This window comes from Manis javanica, chromosome 11 (genome assembly GCF_040802235.1).
Source record: "Manis javanica isolate MJ-LG chromosome 11, MJ_LKY, whole genome shotgun sequence".
Taxonomy (NCBI): Eukaryota; Metazoa; Chordata; class Mammalia; order Pholidota; family Manidae; genus Manis; species Manis javanica.
In genome coordinates, this window is record NC_133166.1 from 94,232,690 (window position 1) to 94,254,293 (window position 21,604).

General features: G+C 37.1%; 1 protein-coding gene across 3 annotated transcripts in view; it reads left to right on the top strand.

Moving 5' to 3' along the window:
- Nucleotides 1-21,379, top strand: part of PLA2G4A (phospholipase A2 group IVA) — a 169,665-nt gene extending 148,286 nt beyond the window's left edge. For all 3 annotated transcript variants that reach the window (XM_037009886.2, XM_017681139.3, XM_037009887.2), the window contains 4 exons: nucleotides 56-240; nucleotides 10,288-10,483; nucleotides 11,242-11,399; nucleotides 19,358-21,379. In XM_037009886.2, the coding sequence (XP_036865781.1) occupies nucleotides 56-240; nucleotides 10,288-10,483; nucleotides 11,242-11,399; nucleotides 19,358-19,489 (671 nt within the window). In that variant the 3' untranslated portion in view covers nucleotides 19,490-21,379. The remainder of the gene's footprint in view (nucleotides 1-55; nucleotides 241-10,287; nucleotides 10,484-11,241; nucleotides 11,400-19,357) is intronic.
- The last annotated feature ends 225 nt before the right edge of the window (nucleotides 21,380-21,604 follow it).

The following is a 21,604-nucleotide window of genomic DNA, read 5'->3' on the forward strand; positions in this document are numbered from 1 at the left end:
AAATAGTGTTAAATTGATTGTTTAATTCATTCTTTTATTTCTTTTCTTTTTAAAGATCCTGATGAATTTGAGCAAATATATGAGCCTTTGGATGTCAAAAGTAAAAAGATTCATGTAGTGGACAGTGGCCTCACATTCAACCTACCATACCCCTTGATCCTGAGACCCCAAAGGGGAGTTGATCTCATCATCTCCTTTGACTTTTCTGCAAGGCCGAGTGACTCTAGTCCTCCATTCAAGGTAAGGAGAATTTAGATAGCATTCCTACCATGTTCTTTTGCATGCTTCATAGGTATCTTAGTCCTCTTGACCCCTGTTTTTTTATCCTTTTAGTGTATTTTCTACATTATCATGAATAATATTTCTAAAACACAGATGTGATTCAATAACACCCCTGCTTAAAGAAACTTTTAAATGATTCCCCATAGTCCTGAGCAGGGCCAGAATAATGCAGTGAATTGAAAGTTTCAGGAAGGAAATTAAGGTGAGGTCTGGGAGTTAGCAGGTAAAAATAATTAGAACCATGCATGGGGCACGTCTACTGTCAGAAAAGACATAAAATAGTGTCTTGAAGATTCAGCTATGATATAGTGGGAGGAGGATGAAAACCAAAGAAGGTGTGCAGTGTTACGAAAACCAGTTGAAGATATTTAACAGCAAGTGAGTCTTTGGGGAACCAGACAAGAGCAGCTTCAAGGGTTGTAAGGGCAGAAATTACACTGCAGTAATTGGAGGATGCATGGACGTTAAAGAAATGGAGACACTTCTATAGACTGTCCAGGGAAGAAGGAGATGGGGAATAGGAACAATGCATGTGTGTGGTGGGTGGCTTGTTAAGAGACTTGAGCGTGTTTAAAGGCTGATGGCTAGGAGCTGTAATGAAGGTATTACGGAGAATGGAGAGGTGACATTTGTGATAGAGTCACATCCCTAGGAGGTTACAGGGGTGAAGGGTGGATAGAAGACACAAAATGCAGGTGGAGAGAAGTATGGAAATGTCCATATTAGGTCAAGAGGCAAGGGGGGAATAATGGCTGTGGATGGAGTTTTGTTGTTAGATGTAGGGAAGGAAAGTTAAAAAAGTACCCATTGACCTTAACCAGTGATATTGTAATATCTCAGTATGGTAGGCAGGGGTAACTGCACCTACCCTGGTGAGCATTTAGTTTGTAATTATCAGCTGAAACCAATATATATTGTACTATCAACTATATTCCAATAAAAAAAGAAAAAAGTACTCATTTAATGACTTCTAAATTGCATAGTGATTAGGACTCAGTGTTATCTTTTGAGAGTGAGAGGATGGGGATAGTGGAGCCAGGGGTGTGGGAGAAATAAATGTCTGCCTTTGTGAAGAAAGAAGTTGTGAATAGGCAATACAGAAAGGTTGCTGGGTGCACTGTGACCTCGCCCACATAAAACGTCCTTGTCCCCTTTACCTGAATCCCCCCAGCTTTCTTTAGATGCATCTTATGTGTGACCTTTCTTGACCGCCACAGGTGTAATTTCAGTACAAAGGATTTAGAAAATTTTAATTCAGCACTTTTCATCGTAGATTGTATTTAGTTACATATATACCACTTCCACTGTCTGTGAGTCTCTTGGGGACTACATTATTTTATGTGTATGTGTGTTTGTTTTGTTTCAGTCATTTGATTCTAATTGCCATATATGTGTTGACCAAAATATGTGTATGTAGGACATTTTTTTGGGTGAATGAATGAGACGCTTTGAGAGAGATGGAGCTGTCCTCCCCATCTCATAGCTTAAGAAGGGGAAACTCACAGAGATTAGGTGAAATGATCCATAAGCTCCCAACCAGGAAGAGTCAGTGATAATCCAGGTCTTCTACATCTGGTTTCCTTTCTATTATACTGCAATTAAATGGCTCTCAGGACTAATAATGGCTATAATAATAATGGTGAATATATATATATATATCCTCATATTTAAAAAATGCTTAAATATTTGATCTTTTCATGAGGATTGGTGAGATAAGTGATCCCATCATATCAACAAATTAACAAATTAAATAAGATAATGGGTGAAAGAGCATAGCTCAGGAGCTGGCTGGGGAAGTGCTGGTTAACAAGTAATGGGACTGGACCAGATTCTAAGGCTCCAGAGTGAGAATCTAATGTTCCTCCCCTTTGCTGGCTGCCTTCCTTTACACCTGTGCAGGTACATTTTTCTGTGCTGTGTGCTGTGTGCTGTGTGCAGCAGTTGATGGTAAAACATGGTTCTCAGACTCCATAGCATTTTTGCTTTGGGGAAAAAGACTTTTATACATGAGTTATTTGGAAGAAAATTGAGGAACTTATGGTTAGTTATTCAGGTTTATGTAAGTATATATATTACAGGAGATCAGATTGGTGCATCCTGGAGTAGATGAACAGGGAAATAGATGAAACGAGGTGACAATGGCAGAGTAGCAATGAGCACATCGGAGGAACTGCAGGATCTGATTTCAAGGGACAGATATTAAGCTCCTGAAAGGAGGGCTTTATAGAAGCATTTGAGTTTGTATCTTAGGAAATGGAGAATCAGTGAAATGTTTCCAGCAGACAAATGACTTCATGAAACTGGAATTTCAGGATGACTAGTCTGACAGGGGAAAGTAATATGAATTGGAGAATGGAGGGTCAAAGATTAAAATTAAGAGGTATTTGCCGTAATCCAAGCACAGGATGATAAAGTACTGTGCAAGGGTGAGTGTCTGAGAAAACCAAGAGCAGGATTTGATGATCTAAGAGCAGTGATGGGGAGGTGAGTTTCAGTGGGTTACTCCAAGGTGATAACATAGAAGCTAGTTGTGGAGCTCCATGGAAGAAACTGTATTATTCATTTAAGCAACAGGAGTATAAAATGTCAAAGATGTTGTTTAATACATGAACCAGAGCCCCACTACCTCAATGAGTTGATATTGGAAAAAGGTTTTAAAATAAATATCATTTTGTAGCTCTAAAAAGTACCATTGTACCCTGTTGTAGTTTTCCAGTGCTCTTTGATTCATTGTGTCTAATTAAGAATATACACTCACTATAAAAAATTTGGAAATTTGGAATATAAATCAAATGCTTCTGCTATTCATAGACAACAGCTGCTGATATTTTCTTTTAGTATTTTCTCTTAGTCTCTCTTCACTTTGTGATTTTTTTTGTGTGTGTGTGTGTGTGTGTGTGTCTGTGAGTGAACACCAGGGTCATGTAGTTTTGCATTCTGCTCCTTTCAATTCTAAAATTATATTTTGAGCCATTTTCCCATGCCATTTAATACTTTTTAAAATGTAATTATAAGCACAGCATGGTATCTCTGTGTGACTATGCAAGAATTTCTTTAAAAGTAGTCTATTCTCAACTTTTAGATAATTACTACTATCTCGTCACTTTTTTTCTTTATGACCATCCTCCTACATGAGTCTTTAATCACACTTTTTAATATTTTCTTCGGTTGGCTTCTCAGAATGTATCTTAGTTTATGACTTTTAACAAGTATTTCCAGATTGTTTTCCAAAACTCTGCCCTAATTTACATTATTATATCAGATTGTATGTGTGAGCCCTTGTTTTACATGGCTTTGCTAACTTGAAAAAAATTATTAAAAACAAAGTTTAAAAAATTTACAATATGTCAAAAAGAAAAAGAAACACAATTCTGCTTCAATTTTCTTCCTTTGTGAGATTAGTTTGTCATTCTTATTGTCTATTCATGTTTTAAATTACTTTTAGTTAGATTATTCATGTTGCTGTTACTCATTATTATTTTATATCTTAAGGATATTAAAATTTGCCATATTTTTGCAAATATGATCTAATGAGTCATTTGTATTGGTATTTTTATTTCTGATGACTTTACCATTTTGAATATCTTGTTGGTGACTTCTATTGATTTTATTCTTGAAATTCATACTTCTTATCAAGATTAGTTACATATAGATTGATGTTTTCCTTTTTATGATACCCTTTTAAAACATTTTAGCTCATTAGTTTTTTTTAATGTATTGAGTGTTTATCACAATCTTTCAGAGATTTTTGAAACATTTTCGTGATGCATCCTTTATCATGTACTATATTATTATTTTAGAATGTCAGGATCTGTTTTGTGTCATTCGGTGTATTCCATTGGTCCACCTGATAATCTGACAGTTGTGATCTCAGTACTACACTGTATTGTAATAACTGCGGCTTCAATATATATTAATATCTTAGTCTACAATCACTGCAGTCACTATTACATACATAAATATGAATCTGCAGACATTTATAGCTGTGCATTCTCATAGATATGCTTTAGCATTATTTTATCAATTCCTTCTTTCCCACCTCTCTCTCTCTGTATGTAAGCATCTCCTTTTATTATTGGTTTGGTATAACATGAAACCTTTCACTCTGGAAATAGTGAATTCTATTTTTAAGGATTCCATATGAAGGAAATTGTAGTATATTATATATAAAATACATTTTTTTTGTCTCCAGAAATGATCTTCAACATTCAAAGTGAACAAAATGAACTTTTCAGGCTTATTTGGGATATCAGAAGTGATTTTTTAAAGTTAATGAGTGTTGTTAGGATTGCCATTATAAAATCATGCATTTCTGTACAGATGTTAAAGATTGCCCAAATATAATTTTTAAGTTCATAAAGAATATTATGATGCCATTTTAATTGAAAAGTAGAGCATAAATGCTGAGCAAACAATTAGAGCCATTACCTTTATTTCACAATTACCGATATAAGCATTTCCTAAGTATAGTCGTGAAATCTCAGGTTTTGTCAAGGAACTATGAAATGATGGCTCTCATGGCTTTTGGTAAAGGCAACCAGTTTGTATTACATCTGTGTTATAAGTGGACTTGAAAGTTGATGATGTCAATGTCAGTGATATGGAGACGTTTTGGGATTCTTTTTCGATTAGTAGGCACACATACTAATAATAGTCCAGATATAAAGAGCCTCATGATTCTAAGTAATATTTTTATTGATTAATTTAAGAAAAGCAGTTCTGTGTTTCATTTTGTCAAGTTTCTCTTTGTTAATCCTTCAGTAAACTTAGATACACATCATGCAAATTAATTCACCACTGGGCACATCCAATGAGAAATCTAACAGGATTTGTCTTTATTGGTAGTCCAGAAAATAATCCAGGATCTTCATATTCAAGTCTGTAAAATAAATAGACTGAATTTTTTAAAGAATGGCTCTTTTGAGAATCAAGCAAAGAATATAGGAGATTTCTGAGTTTACTACTGGAGATTTTTGTTTCCTTTACCTTACTAAACTTTATGGTGAGTAATAGAGTTATTATTGCCATAAATTATGTTATTTTATATTGTATTGCCATATATTGGACATAAATCCAGCTTAGTTTTTTAGTTCTCTTTTAAATGCTTAATGCCCCTAAGTCAGAGCAATGGGTTCATTCTATTAAAAATAAAAGGAAAGAAAGAATGGCTATCAGAGAAGGGGTGGAGGAGGCAGGTGATACAGGTGAAGGGGGTTAAGAGACACAAACTTCCAATTATAAAATAAGTCAGTCACAGGGTTGTAATGTACAGCACAGGGAATATAGTCAATGTTGTAATAACTTTTCATAGTGACAGAGGGTTCAGAACTGGACCTATGAAGGTGATCATTTCATAATATATAAAAAATATCAAATCTTTATGTTGTAAACTTGAAACTAATATAATACTACATGCCACCCATAACTCAGCAACATACATAAAATGAAAAGAATGAGGAAAGAAGAAAAGAACAGAAGGCAGTGAAGGAAGGAGGAAAGGAGGAAAGAAGGAGGGAAAATTTGAAATGAGCCTGTTTTTCAAAAATGATAGAAGTAACCCATCTAAATGAACTTTATCTTTCTGTATTTCACTCCAGGTCAAAAGTCCATTTAAACTCACAAATAACAGAGAAAGAATGTGTATTTTTCCACACAAACCTCATTTATTTGTCAACATTAGGGCACGATCCTCATTTTAGAACCTCTGCATAGAATTTACTTCTGACTTTTAAGCTGGGTCACACTGTCATGGCCAAAGCGGTCCGAGTGTTAGCTTTGGGGGCATCGACTCACCACGGCCAATGAAGGGAGCTCCGTGTTACCAAACGTAGCATTTCTAGACTTACCTCTTGCATCCGTTCCCTGAGGCTGCCATAACAAATCACCACAAACATGGTGGCTTAAAGCAGAAATGGATTTTCTCAGAGTTCCAGAGGCCAGATGTCAAGACCAAGGTGTCCCTAGGGCCACACTTCCTGCAAAGGCTCTCAGATTCTCCCTTACCTTTTCCACCTTCTTGTAGCTCCAGGCTTTTCCTGGCTGGTGGCTGCATAATTCCAGCCTCAGCCTCTCTCTTCGTGTCGTCTCCTTGGTGTGCACATCTTCTTACAAGGACATCTGTCGTTGGATGGACCCAAATCATCCACGATGTTCTCACCTTCACATCCTTAATGTAATTGAATTTACAAAAACCCCTTTCAAAATAAGGTTATATTCGGAGGTCCTTGAGGGGTTAGGGCACAGACCTGTCCTTGGAGGGCTGCCATTCAACCTGCTACACCTGTTTTGGTCATTGAGGATCAGATGTCTTCTGATGAGTAGACATAATCAACATCAATTTCTCCTTCCATATTCTTGTGAATTTACAGTAACCTCTTAGTGAAGAATTAATAAGAACTGCAAAGTGCTATGAAAATTCCATACACTATTAGACATGGAAAATTATTTTTATGCCTATTGAATTATAAAGGCCTTGGGTCCTAATGCCAGCATGGTTCTTATTGGAAGTGATGATAAACATAGCCTCAAAAAATAAATTCTAAATTATAATTTCTATGAATTATATCTTGAATTTTGCTTCCATGACTTTTTAATATTCCATCAATTTATTTACATATCTGTTTATACTCCACACCTCTCCCCAACCTAAAAGATAGGTTTTAAATACTGAGAAACACCTTAGAAAGCATATATATAGGTTTGTACAAAGAAAACATTCATTTAATCCAGAGAATAGCTCTTTTGTTATATGTATCAATGTATTTGTATATATTCAGTAAATATCTATCTACATATAAAAATAAATCAAACAGCACACATATGCCACTCACATTAAAGTCTAAATATATTTCTATATTATATATTATTTAGATTGTTTTTCCTATCCCTCAAGATGTTTTACTTCTCAAAAATGACCAAAAAACGCCTTAACAAAATATAGCTTAGAAGCAACTGTCAAATTTTTATCTCCACCGAAAATCCTTTCAATTAGTACTATATGCATTTACCGTGAATTAGCCTGGAAATCTCATGTATCTGAGGCATCAAACAGCAGCCAAAATGGAGAGTTAGACTAGAGCACATTGCTGGCATATTGCTATCATTTATGGAGCAGCGATTTTTTTGCTCACTGAATTCTTCTAAAATGCTCTTTCAAACTCATCTGCTCTTCTACCAGACTGTGCCACCGTTGCTCAGTCTCTACAAACAGAGAAATGAGACATGAGAGGGGAGGTGGTTTTTCCATCCTGTAATCAGTCTCCACAGTCATCTATTTTTAATCTTTTCCACATCAGGATCATATAAGGAAAGGGAAAGTTTGCATCGCTTCCTGATTTCAGCATGCTGTATCTCTAAAAATAGCTCGGTCTTCTATCGCATGCAATTCCCTTTTCCTCTCTCTCCACGCATCCACGCATCATCGGTCACCCTCTTGAGTCATGTTTGTAAACACTAGAAAGCTCTTTTCTCCTTGTTCCACACAATTGATTCACAGTGTGGACTTTTGGTTTTATTTTGATGTTGAATAATCTTGAATGAATAATTGTGAACAGTGCTAGACAAGAAATTACAAGCTGAGTAATTCAACTGAACAGGAGTTGAGTGGGTGAAGGGAGTTAGTGATAAGGCTCCTCAAGTTTCAAACAAGAAATTATTCATACATATGTAGGATATTCAGTGAAGCATAATCATATTTAGCTTAATAATTTGTGGAACAGATGCTTTTAACATACCTTGAATCCTGTGTTCTCCCAGGTTGATCAAGTTGAAATTCACAATATTCCAGAAGCATCAAGAACAATGAGAGTTCAGTGAAAAGTATATTTTTCTCTCAGTTTAAGGTGCTATTTTAGAATAATTGTTTTTTTAAAATACAAATTACTGAGTTAAAAAACACATTATCTCATTTCATCCTCACAGTAATTCTCAGGAAGAAAATAGTATTAACTTTATTTCACAGTGGTAGAAAGTAAGTTGATGAGATAATAAGTAACAGGAGAAATGCACATAAAGTGGAATTGGGAGCCTCCTGTTTCAGATGTGGAGAAACACCTGGTCCCTGTTTGTATATATTGAATAAATATCTATCTATTTATAAAAATAAATCAAACGGCACATATATGCCCCTCACACTCGTTCGTTTGTTCTTACCTACTATCCCCAAGGCGCTATTAGGGAGTTGTTATTACTGCATGCTTCAGCCCACAAAATAATTTCTTCCCTGTTGAGCTGTGGGGCTAAGCACTTTGTCTCACAACACCCAGCTAGCAAGGCAAGGGGTCTGTGTTAGAGCTGGGCCTTTCTGGCCGCACAGCCCAGGCATGAAGCCATCCGGCACATTCCCTGCCTCTGCCTTAATGCACTCTAAGATCCATTGTTTTTCTCTCCCATTGATTTATAATCTCCAAGGATTGAAGGACAGTCTCTCTGTCATGCCTAGAGCATAGCAGATGTCCAGTAATAAGTACTGAATGGATTAATATACACACTGAGGAAACAGTCCAGGTATACTGCAAACCTCATGAGGAGTAAGTGCTATTTTCAAAGCATTTACCACAGTTTTAAAGCTGAGGGGTTGTTTGATCACTCTCTCACCCACCAGGCTTTAAATCCCATGACAACAAGAGTGTTACTCGGTGCTATGTCCCCACCACCTCATGTGGAGCTTAGATCTGCAACTAGCAACTATCATCAATTGAATCGATGTGATGACAAGAACAGTTTAAAAACTTAAGATTGTAATGATCATTTCCCTAAAACTTCCCCTCTTTAGGAATTTCCTGGATGTCATTCCTCTCTCTCTTCCTTTTTCCTCTTATCTTTCCCCACTCTTCCCCTCCCATCTCTTTCCTCTCCTTACTGGTATTTATTTACCAAACATTTGTATAGCATGTAATATGTAACAGGTGCCATTCTAAATACTGTGCAAGTATTAACTTATTCCATTCTAATAGCAACCTTATGAGATGTGTGTTATTGTTGTCATCCTTATGTTATATATGAGGACACTGAGTGTGGAGACATTAAGAAATGTGCCAGTCATTCCAGAGCTCACACAGGCCCCACAGTCTGCATTCTTATCACTGTGGTAGCCTGCTTCGTGTCTGTCCTACTCCCCCATAAGCTGCATATAAGTAGAAATAAGCCATATTCACAGCACCTCTCCATACTGATTTATATCTCTAGTTTGCATGTAACATTCTGTGTGTATTTGTACTTACCCCGCTGTGTCAGCCTTGACGCAGAAACAAATCTGAAATCTCAGTGGCCAACAGCAAACGTATTTCTTGATCACGTTACATGTCACGTTACACGTGCCTCTGTCCATGTGTCTTCTCATTCTGTGGGGTATGGATTCCTCTTATGGGAAAGGAGCTCATATGTGGAAATAACCACACAGTCTGCCATGCCCATTAAAAACTGGTTCCTCGCTGTGGCCCGTTCTTGGCCGCTACGCATCAGATAATGGCATGTGGAGGCCAGAGCCCAACTTCTTTTCATAAATAGAAACAAAAAATGCTGATTCAAAATATTTTTGCATACATAAATTTCATTAACCTTAATTTGTTGTGTAGAGAAGGTATAGGTAAAAATTCGGTCGGTAATGAGTGTTCTTTATTCAGCTTCTTTAGATTCTTTGCCCTCTAAGGGTTAAAAAAAAAACCCATTCACCTGGTTTATAAATACCCAGAACCCATAATATTCTCTTTTTGTCTACCAATTACTTCAGTATGATTTCATTCAGTTCTACTTACCAATAAATTTATATGCCTCCTGTGGAGCTAGCCCTGCGTGAAGGATTAACATAATAATTGTGTTTGTTTATAGAGTACTTTTATATATTTATGGAATTGATGAGCTTCTTGAAACAGTCATTACTCATCTTAGCGAGGAAACATGCTGCTACTGCAGAGTAAACACCTCATGCATGTTGAATGATGGCCAGACCAGCTGATCAAATGAAGACTGAAAGTTCCTAAATAAATCTTTCCCCCTTTCCCATAGGAACTTCTCCTTGCAGAAAAGTGGGCTAAAATGAACAAGCTCCCTTTCCCAAAGATTGATCCTTATGTGTTTGATCGAGAAGGGCTGAAGGAATGCTATGTGTTTAAGCCCAAGAATCCTGATGTGGAGAAAGATTGCCCTACCATCATCCACTTCGTTCTCACCAACATCAACTTCAGGAAGTACAAGGCTCCAGGTATGTTGGGAATAAGTTATGTTCCATAAATCAGGAATCTGCTAATGGAGCAAGATTGATATTCATCAGCTGGCTCATAGTGGCACTTGCTGTACCAGCTATTACAATTTGAATGCTTCCTTACCTGATAAATAGCTGCTATCCTGAGACCCCGTGTACCCTCTCTCTAAGTTCTTCACAACTGAGAAACTGAAGGGATAACAACTATCTCAGGAAAACTCACTGGGGCTTTACTCCATAACCTGGGATTATGTCTCTGTTGATTGACTGGTGCCCTTGTCATAGGAGTTGTTAAATATTTTGAATTATCACCTGCTAGGAAATACCAGGAAATGGGATAGAACCTATGCTCCAGAATCATCTTTCCCACTCACACAGAAAGAGGCAAGGGACCTGGGGTGTTTGTATCTGAACCCCCTAGAGTGTTTGGTTGACAGCAGCCTGGGGCAAGCATTATTTACCAGAATTTCCAGCCTAATGAGCGAAGCAGTCTTCCGCTGTTGCAGAGAGAAAGAGAAAGCCCCTTAGGCACAGAAATGCAATATGGTAATTGGGAATTGCTCAGCCAGAACACAGGAATCCTCACCCAGGAATTATGGGTAGGGGCATAACAGTATATACTGCAGACTACATGACCCCAGGGTGGGACTCCCCTCCCCATGTTATGCTTATGGCTATCTGCCGGTTTTATTCCCTGGGTTTCAGAGATATTATGTAGTTTTCAAAATAATACCATTTGAGTCTCTTCTGATTTTTAGGTGTTCCAAGAGAGACTAATGAAGAGAAAGAAATAGCTGATTTTGATATTTTTGATGACCCTGAATCACCATTTTCTACCTTCAATTTTCAATATTCAAATGAAGCATTCAAGAGGCTGCATGATCTGATGCACTTCAATACCCTGAACAACATTGATGTGAGTAGCTCCTGTGATCATTGACAATGTCACATACGTCCCTATCACGCGAACTCAGCACTACCTCTTTTTCATTAATTAAAAATAAAAATAAGGCTTATGAATGACACTACCCAAATTGTGCCATTTTATTTTTTATGAATTATTTCATTGATCTCCAGAAGAACCCTATCAAATACACAAATAGGAAAAACTACAATCCCTCCAAATTGAGAGTCCGCATTTTATACTGTTATTTGATTAAAAGATCGGTTAATACTCAGCTTCTTTCCCAAGGTATCTAATGTATTTGTCATTTGATAATATAAATTATAAGTAGAAAGAGAAGTAGCAAAAAGGAAATATAAGAGTAGTGAAGTGAATATAACCCTAAGTGTAGTTAATCTGCAAAAATGTCATGATAATGGATACACTCATGCTTTTAAATGTCTTTACTTTTGTGCATCTTGGAAATGTTGCCAGAATTAGCTACTCCCCATTTTTAGCCCTTGAGATACCAAGTATGTTGTACTTTAGAAACATTAGAAACAAGTCATTCTGTGACTAGTTTATCTCCTGCTAAGAGGTTCATGTGAAATTCTTTAATCTCTAACTCACCATTTAGGAACACTGTTGGTTAATTGGAATCACGTTGGCTTATCGTTCCAAATCATAGTGTCTGATAAACTATTAGCAGTTGTGAAAGCCCAAGTTCAGTAGCCTAATTGGGTTTCACACATTAGGAAAAAAAGAATAAGAGAAAAAGGAAGAAATGACTCAAATGGTGTGGGAAAGGCATCATATCTCATTTGCTAGTCTTTTTGGAGACTTGATTGGCAAGCTAAAAAGCACAGTATGTCAATGACTGTTCTGTAGACATGAGATCAATTAGATTTGTGAGCTCATAGAAGTCTTGCACATCTAGTTGTCTTTTTTAGTTTGACCTAAATCTAGTAATGAGCAATTGTATGCAGTTATATATATTATATTATATATACATATATTTTTTGCAATTGTTACTCAAAACTTTATTCACTCTTAAGTGTCTCCTTACTGATTACTGCTTATCTTTATGTCATTCAAAAACTGTTATCCTTCTTGACTCTGCCATTGATTTTTCTCAACATTAGATGTATCTGACACTTTTTATAACTGAAGTATGAAGTATAGTTGATTAAAATCTTATATTGATTTCAAGTATACAACACATTGGTTCAACAGTTACCCATATTATGAAATCCTCACCCAAACTGGTAGAGTTACTGTCAACATAGGAAGATGTTATAGAATCATTGGCTTCATTGGCTATATTCTCCATGCTGCCCTACCATCCCCGTGACCAATTTATATTATGAATGAGAATTTCTGTGCCCCTTTACCCCCTCGCCCTCCTCACCCAGTTATAAGTTACACCATAATGTGTTTATTAGTCAATATATTTAATTTTTGTAAACATGAAATTTTCCCCAATAACCTTCATTTCCCACAATTCTAAAATGTTTTCTTATCAGCCTTCATTTGTGAAAAATACATGATAATTCATATAGAAAGTATATAGCAAAATTTATAGAATATAACATTTTCTCAATATATTTAAGTCCTTTTTTTCATTTATTTTACAAGCAGTAGATATCTGAAATCCATATACTATATTGTTTCTGTGGTAATGGTGAAAATTTAAGGAATAGTAAGAGAATCAGTATTTAAAAATCTGACTTACAGAGCACAAGCAGACATTCTCAAAATAGAATTGTTTTTTATAAAACCCCACACTGTTAAAAGACCATGGAACTCAGGGGTAATATTAGAGGAATATATTTTTCCAGTGTGAAGCCAATAATCTCAGAACTATATATTCCTTGGGAAGAAATGTATTAAACTTGATCACTTGTCCTCAAATGGAAAAAAAAATTATAGGAATATACAAATATGCTAATGGACTTGGGGAAATAAAAGGATACACACAAACACACATATATCTGTAGATATACATAGATGTAGATATTATATGTGTGGCATATAAGTCTATTATATGTAAATATATATATTTATAACATATGTATATAACTTAAACTACTGCATTTCTCTTTTTTTTCCAGTTCTGGCTTATACAAAATCTGCCAAGCTGTTTGCTATAAAGAATAATATAGTTCTATTTATATATTTTACAAACATTCCTCAAAGAAGTTTGTTTGACACATAGATGAAGAAGTTAAATGCTGAACAAAAATAAACTGGATTCTGAAATGACTGTCCTAACATTTAGTACATCAAATGTTGATTTTCCACAAACCATTTAATTAAGCTTCCGAGAACTTTCTGGCACAGCATGTTAGAAGCAAGGTTGTGAGTTTTATGAAATATCTGGATCCCAGATGGGCCACTTGTATGCCTTTGAATAGGCTACTTGCACATTTTGGGCCTCGGTTTCCTCATCTGTAAACCAGGTGTAACAGCACCCATCCTAATGGCAGCAATGAATCTTTAATCAGGCTATGTACAAACAGTACCCTGCAAACAGAAGCTGCTCAATAATGGGGAGCTTTACCTATGCATGTCTGTATCCTGATGGGTACCCCTCAAGACCTTTGCATACATAAGTTAAGAGTATAGACAGGTCTGCACAGGTAATAGCAGCCTCAGAAGTGAATAAATATATGTTGAATGAATTAATGTAAGTTTTTCCTTAAATTCTATGACCTTTGAGATGTATGCTCAAGTGGTTCGGATTGTGTGTGTGTGTGTGGCACCTCAGACCCAGGTAACACTCCCAGCTTCCCTGACATTGTTTCTCTCCCTTGATGCCTCCTCACCCACAACAACCACTTTTAGCCAAGAAGCATTTGTTATCAAAATCAAAGCTTTTTGATAAGTGATGATAAAGAACGAAACTACTGAGGAGGGTGGTGGAGAGTTCTTTGCTTAGGCTCAGTCGTTAGCTGAACTGTTAGCTAAATCACTCATTCCCACACCATTTGAAGAGACCAGTTTCAGTTAGGTCACTAAATCACACTTCCACTGCATAACACATATTTATTCGCCTCGGACTGTCAGAGTTGCTCGCAAATTGTGGGCACTGTGAATATGAACTCTTCTAACGCAAAGACACTTGAACTGCCAATTCCATAGAAGACAGTTTTCAACTTTGGGGCTTGACCTCTGTGGCGTAAGGGAAAATTTCACCTTCAATTCACATTCTGACTTGAATTTCTACGCTGAAAAGGCCACCCTGTCTCTGATAACTGTGCTTCTGTTGGTCTTTTTCCCCAGAGATCCATCTGGCCTGCTTTGCTGAAGCTAAATTCCAGTTCCTGTTCAGAGAGCTTCTGCTCTGTTTCTGCTCACTTCGTGACAACAGGCTGGTTTCTCAGTAGCGTCGTTTCTGCACTTACTCAGTTCTTCCAAATTCCTTTTCACTGAACGTTGCCTCAATGCTTTTACAGTGGCAGTATTTCATGTTTTTTTTTTAGAAATGTAACATGTAGTAATACTTACACTGTTAGACATGTGGTATGTGAGGAATACAGAGGTTTGGAGTCAGACCAAATTGAGTGTTCAAATCCTTGCTGTTCTTGGCTGGGTGAATTGCTTGACCTTTCCAAATTTTAGTTTACTCATTTGTAAGGTGAGACAATGATACATATTGCCTAGGATAGGGATGAGGACTAAGTCAAATAATAAAATTCAGTGCTTGACGTGTAAGAAACAATAAATGAAAGGAGCTAGTATAATAATGATAATAATTATTATCGGTGTTCATATTATCATCTGTTTTAAATTAGAAATGTAAGCTCTTTGAAAACAATGACTTGTCTCATTTGCCTTGTATCTTACAGAGATACAGATCATAATGCCTGGCACCTAAAGTACATATGCAACACAATTTTCATGAATGATTTTTAAAATGTCATTGACTTACTGGCTAAAACTGTAGCAGAGTTTCATGTGCTAGGAGAGGGGGGTAGCCAGTGTCAGGATGCAAGGTTTGTAGGTTGGAAACACAGTTCCTGGCCATGAAGAATCTCTACACAATGTATGTTTGGCCAGGGAGTGTGGCTACACGTTCAGCTCACAAACTATCACTTTGATCTGGAAGGAATATGCCTTCTGAGAGCTCTTTTCCAGGACTTTGTTGATTCACCTACCACAGGAAAAGGTACTATTTGGAAATCTTACCCACTCAATTTATTAATTCAGTAGGTATATTCTAAAAACCAGTTATGTGTCAGTTTATTAAGCATACACCAGTAATGCACACTAATGAGTTTTTAAAATTCTTTCTCAAACAGTACTACAGTGTTAATTAAAATGAGGAAGGGCACACACCCAGAAGTACTGGTACTTAATTCTTAACATATTGCTATTTTATCATCATGAGAAGAGTGTCTAGGTACAGTTAAAATGTTTATCTTTGTAGAAATAACTTAGAAGCTTCTATATCATGGCCTAATATATGAAGTCCAAATCCATCTACCTTTAAGGCTGTCTTTAATCTCTTTCCATCTTATTTCTTCATTAATTTGACAGGTGTGTACTGAGTGGGGCATCAGATACTGTTTTAGTAACTAAGGATACAGCAATGCACAAAACGAAAAGCACAAGGTAGTTGTATGTGCTTAATGTTAGCCAAATAGTCCCCCTGAAACATTCAACACTGAAAACTAGCCTATGAGGTAGGTACTTTTTATTTGCAGTGAGGAAACCGATAATTTAGGCAGATTCCTGGAAGTCACGCAGCTATGTGAGGAGCTGAAATGGGGCCACTGGCTTTTCTCACTCTCTTCTCTTTTGAGTCCTCTATCTCTTGCAGCCTTATTTCCTAGTATTTTCTAAACACAGCTTCCTTTCCAGCCAAGCCAAGTAACTCCCAGATGTTTCCTACACATGCCATGACCTCCCATCTTCAGCCTTTTTATAAGATCCTCTTTCTACTGTGAGTGCCGAGTCCCCCCATTCCACTTGTAAAATCCTGCCTGTCCTTCAGCTCAACTCAAGTTTCATTGTCCTCAGGAGTTGAATTTTATCCTGTTTAATTCTATCTCCAATGAGCACTTCTGTCATTCAGTAATTTTATAAATATTTATTGTTCCACTTACATGTTCTGAGTGCTGGGATCAAAAATGACAAGACTAAGAAGGTCCCTGCTCTCATGACACTTGAGTTTTTATGGGGAAGGTAGGCATTAGCTAGCAAATTCAAATTTCAACCAGAATATCTTCTTGTGTTCTTCTATACTTTTTTTTTTTATTCCTCTCTCAGAATGGAACTTCCTCTTTGGGCTCATTTTTAATTTTCTGTTGTGGGAATTCAATATTTGCTTGTGATTGCTTCCAATCTCACATCTCTAAATTTGTTCATTCTTGAGGGAAGATCATATTTTACATGTTTTCTTATTCTCTGCCTTTATTGCCAAAGATTTGAAGAATCTGGGTTAACAATTAGGCTACTGAACAGCACAAGTAAAAGCTGACATGAGTCATATTTAGGGATGGTGGTAGGGTTGGAGAAGGTTGAGATATGCTAGCAAACACCCATGGGAAGGATTTTGAAACTCAAATGAATTTCAGGGAAGAATGAAAGAGGAAATTAGATATAAACACTAAGATTACTCATAATAAAAAAAAGAAACATGCAAATATGATATATTGTCTTTTTAGATACATCTACTCATATCATGTATCATGTTGGAAGATTTGGGTTTAGCAACTAATGTAGTACTGAGTTGGGCCTCTTTTTATATCACAGAATTATAAATCACAACAAACGGGTACTTTCTGCAATAAGCTGAAAAACCTGGTTGATGGTTGCATAGTATCACTATGCCACCTAGTGGTGTAACACATTCAGGACATCCTAAGAGCAAATGATTTAGGTTTTTCAGACCTAGATGTAAATACTCATTTCCTTTTTAAGAATTGTCCTGTTTGCTAGAAACACCTACCAAGGTCCAATGATGGTAAATCTACTAGCTCATGATACTGATATTGCTGATTTTCTTGTTCGCATGAGTTCATTATAAAGGAATTGACAGCAGTCATTATCAGTACAATTTCCCCTCTGGTCTTTTCGTATTTTAAAGCTTTTTAGGTATTTGGAGAGTCAGGAGTTGATTTTTATGTTACTTGGGTACTTCTCTGCAATGAGAGTTGATCTGTTTCCTGCTGGTGAAACAGCTGAAAGCTTGCAGACATGATCTCTAGAAAGGCGAGATACGCAAGAAATTCTGCAGTAGGACGCGTTTCATAGCAGAGCTGGCTTGCTGGCTTGCACGGTGAAATGAAGCCCACCACTGGCTATATACGGTGTGTTTATATCTAGTAAAGTTTATAGCTTCACATCTAATTTAAAATTTTTAAATAGTCTCACAAACGGTCAGTTTAAAAATAACAGCAATAAATACATGTTAGTTATGGAAAGTTTCTTATGTGTCAGGCATTATGCAAATAATTTATATAAATGATCTCCAGTTCCCACAAAAGCCAAGATTAGTATGATCATTCCCATTTAAAAAGACAAGGTAATAGGCCTAAGGATTTAAGCTAATTCCCCTTCACACAGCCAGGAAGTGATTGTGCCTGGAAGACCCTTGGGCAAGATCTCGTTCATAGGCCTGAAGCCTCCTCTGTCACCGTAGAATTGTTTCCCTTACTCATGGGAAACAGGTGGTCAGCAAATACTGACTTACCAAAAGACTCAGTAACATTGGAGCACATTTTTCCCAGAAGACAACCTTATACACATATAAAATCACAAAGCAAATAAAGGTGCCACCTTCCTGTGATAATTCCCTCTTTCTAGAAAATAACTGCCTGTTGTTTGGAGTTATTAGAGAATAGAAGGGCCTGCCTATTGGGCCTGACACAAAGTCACAGAATATTCATTGCATATTAGCAACATCCAGGTCACACCTCTGCCTCCTCCAGGGATTGAGGCAGGCATCCTGGGTGAGACTGGATGTGGCCATGGGAGCACCCACCTCCAAGGCCATGGGGGCCCCACCAGCTCTGGGTGGGGAGGACCTGGAGGTCCTGAACTGCTCAGACTTGCTAAGTATTCATACCATGGCGGAGGGCTGAAAAGCCTGTGGCTAATACCTTGATGTTGTTTAACAATCGGTGGGGTAGAGAGTAAAGGGAATTGCAGAATATTCCTGAGATAGCTTCTGGGCCCTGAAGTGTCCGCCTCATTAGTCATTAAGATGAAACCCTGTGGCCCTGTCCTGGGGAATGGAGTCTTGCTGATTTTAACAGGGCTCCAAAATAACAGCAGAGCCGGGATTACGGTCCAGGCCTCTTTTCCAAAGCACATTCCCATTGCTGTGCCCTAACTACTTCAACTGAATTCTGGATTTTCTCTTCTTTCCAAAACTTCCAAACAAGGAAAGAATATGATAATTATAATAGCAATTCTTAAAAGTTATAATCTACGATTACCTTGGGCATATATAAAGATTATTCTGAATAATAAAGAGCTGTCATCAATAAAATCACAAAGCATAGTGTTTTCTAGATGGAGGCTGTCTATGTTTTATAGCTGTGTTTGTTTAGCTGACGAGGCAGGGCAAATCTTCAGCAAGCCACTCCGTATTAGGCTTAGGGGAAGTCCTTTATTTCCTTGTGGCCCCTTACTTCCACTTGTCCACTAACTATAAAAAATACCAATTCTAGATTTAGTAATTGTTTCTTCCCCCTTTTCACCACCTTCCCAATGAAAGACAGAATGAAGATAGAGTTACCATGGTACCAATATTATCCCAGTATTATCAGCACAAAATCTGCAACACTCTTATATCTGGAGATGAGCTTCACAAGAGTATAATGATGGATTGTTGAATTTAAATATATGCATGCGTAACTCAGAGATCTCTATTTGAAAAAGGACGCTATAAAGAAAAGATTAATTGGATTTACTTTGACCAAACAGATATTTAAGTGAGTCCAGAGCACTACTCATGATAAATCGTTTGCCTCTATTTGCAGGTGATAAAGAAGGCCATAGTCGAAAGCATCGAATACAGAAGACAGAATCCGTCTCGTTGCTCTGTTTCTCTCAGTAATGTTGAGGCAAGAAGATTCTTCAACAAGGAGTTTCTAAGCAAACCCACAGCATAGTTTGTGTATTGGAAAGGCCAGTGACTTCTGATCCTGAGGCAGTTTGAAAGTCTGTGATAACTGGATTTTAAAAGACAGTACAGATATTAGTACTGATCCCAAGAGACTGGCTTATTGCTCAAAGTTGCAGCTACTTAGCTGCATGAAAATAATACCTTCATAAGTTTGTGAAGTTGACAGATGATGCTATGTAAAAATATACTCAGATATATTTTGTCAGTATAAATTTCCTAATGCAAGTATAGGGACATATACTATATTTTTAGACATTCCTCACCAACTATTTTATGTGTCCTCTTTTTTTAAATGTGGTCTCTTTTTAGATATTTAAGAGTTCAATCTCAAAAAGTAAGGCTTTTAGTTGTGTGTGAATGTTATTTACTGACTGGACAACACTATTTTTTATTTATATATGAATATATACCTATATGAAATAAATACATCTGTATGCAAATTAGCATGAGATAACTGATTTTTTAAATTCTTTTTAAGGAGATACTGGACTGTAGCTGTGAAAGATTCTCAGATTCATGGCTTTCAAATACAAAAGTTGTTCATCCTAAACTCAAATGTGAAATTTATCATTTTAAACCATAGTTATTTTTCTTAAAGGAGAAGGTATGTATAATTGGTTCAGCAAATGGCTTTTATTTATTCAGCAAGTAGAAAAAATATATAACCACCTGTAGTTACATTTTACTTTGCTGATATTATCCCATACTGTTTATCCACCAGAGAGCAGTTGGCCTCAGAGAAAAGTCCAGAAGAGTGGCCTGGGCTCCATCTGCGAGCCTTTGATCGGGACAGCCTGTATGGCATGACTGTGGTTTTAGTTACTGTTGAACTTCTTAGGTTCAGGGCTGGTGTTCCAAATGAAGGGCCTCCTCATTCTTCTTTCTTTGAATTACCTTTCTTTAAGCTCTCTATTCATTTGTCTTTTTTTCTTTTAGCTTTCATTCACATTTCTACCTGTGAGGGAAGAAAAAAACAATGATAAAGAAGAAGGGAACGCTTGAAACTTCACTTGGCATCAAGAATATGGCACTTGGTTGAATATACCATACCATAAGACAAATGAGTGTCCACCACAGGCCACCAGGCATGCAGCAGGATCTGGGGTGTAGCGGTGGGCAGAACTGGCAACAGTGCCTGCCCTCCAGGGCCGTACATTCTAGTGGAGGTGACCAACAATAAACAAGACAGATTTCTAGAGTGTTTGTGAGGAGTGCTAAGGAGAAAATTAAGGCAAGGGAGGAGATGGGATGGGTTGGGGGTGTATGGCTTAAAATGGGGTCCTGGAGATCATAATGAGATGTGAAATCACAGTGAAGACGTGAAGGAACTGAGGGTGCAGGACCCATGGGTATTTAAGAGAAGAGCATCCCTGGCAGAAGGAATTGCAAATGCAAATGCTCTGAGCTAGAGCACCAACCATATTCCAGGAACAGGGAAAGTACAAAAGTAGAAGGTATAAAAAATTGATTTTCACTTATGTGTTCAAAACATGGCGATACTGTTTATATTTAATTTGTCCTGCAAAGCACCCCTATGAAATAACAAGACCAGAGAGGGTGAGCCTTGCTCAAGATTAGTCGAGTTGATGTCTGAGCTGCCCTATGCCCTTGCCCTCAATGCCTTTATATAACAGGCTACAGTGCTGCCGAGGAACAGATTAGAGGAACATGTGAAAGCCCAGTGATTATAAAGCTGGAACGTTCTAGGGCCCTTGCTTTCCATTTGTTCACATGCTTTTTGTTCCTTAACTACAGTAAACAGAGGCTCCTCGTCTAACGCAGCATTACCAATTTATTCACTGATGAATTTGCTGGAGTTCCGATTTTATAAAAATACACATTTTGATTAAATTATAAATTAAATCTATAACTTTTTCATTCTTTCTCTGTCTCAGTGAATGACTGGTAAGTGAGAGGTCCTCTTAGTGAACATGCCCAATAATTTGGGCTTAGATCTTTGCCTTTTTTGACATAAGCACCCCTTTCTAATATGCTTGGTATTCATGCCCAGGACAGGGATCCTACTATACTTCACCGACCCACAATCTGACCACTTTCACGTTACTTTTTTGATAATAAAAATACCAACATAAAAGTTTAC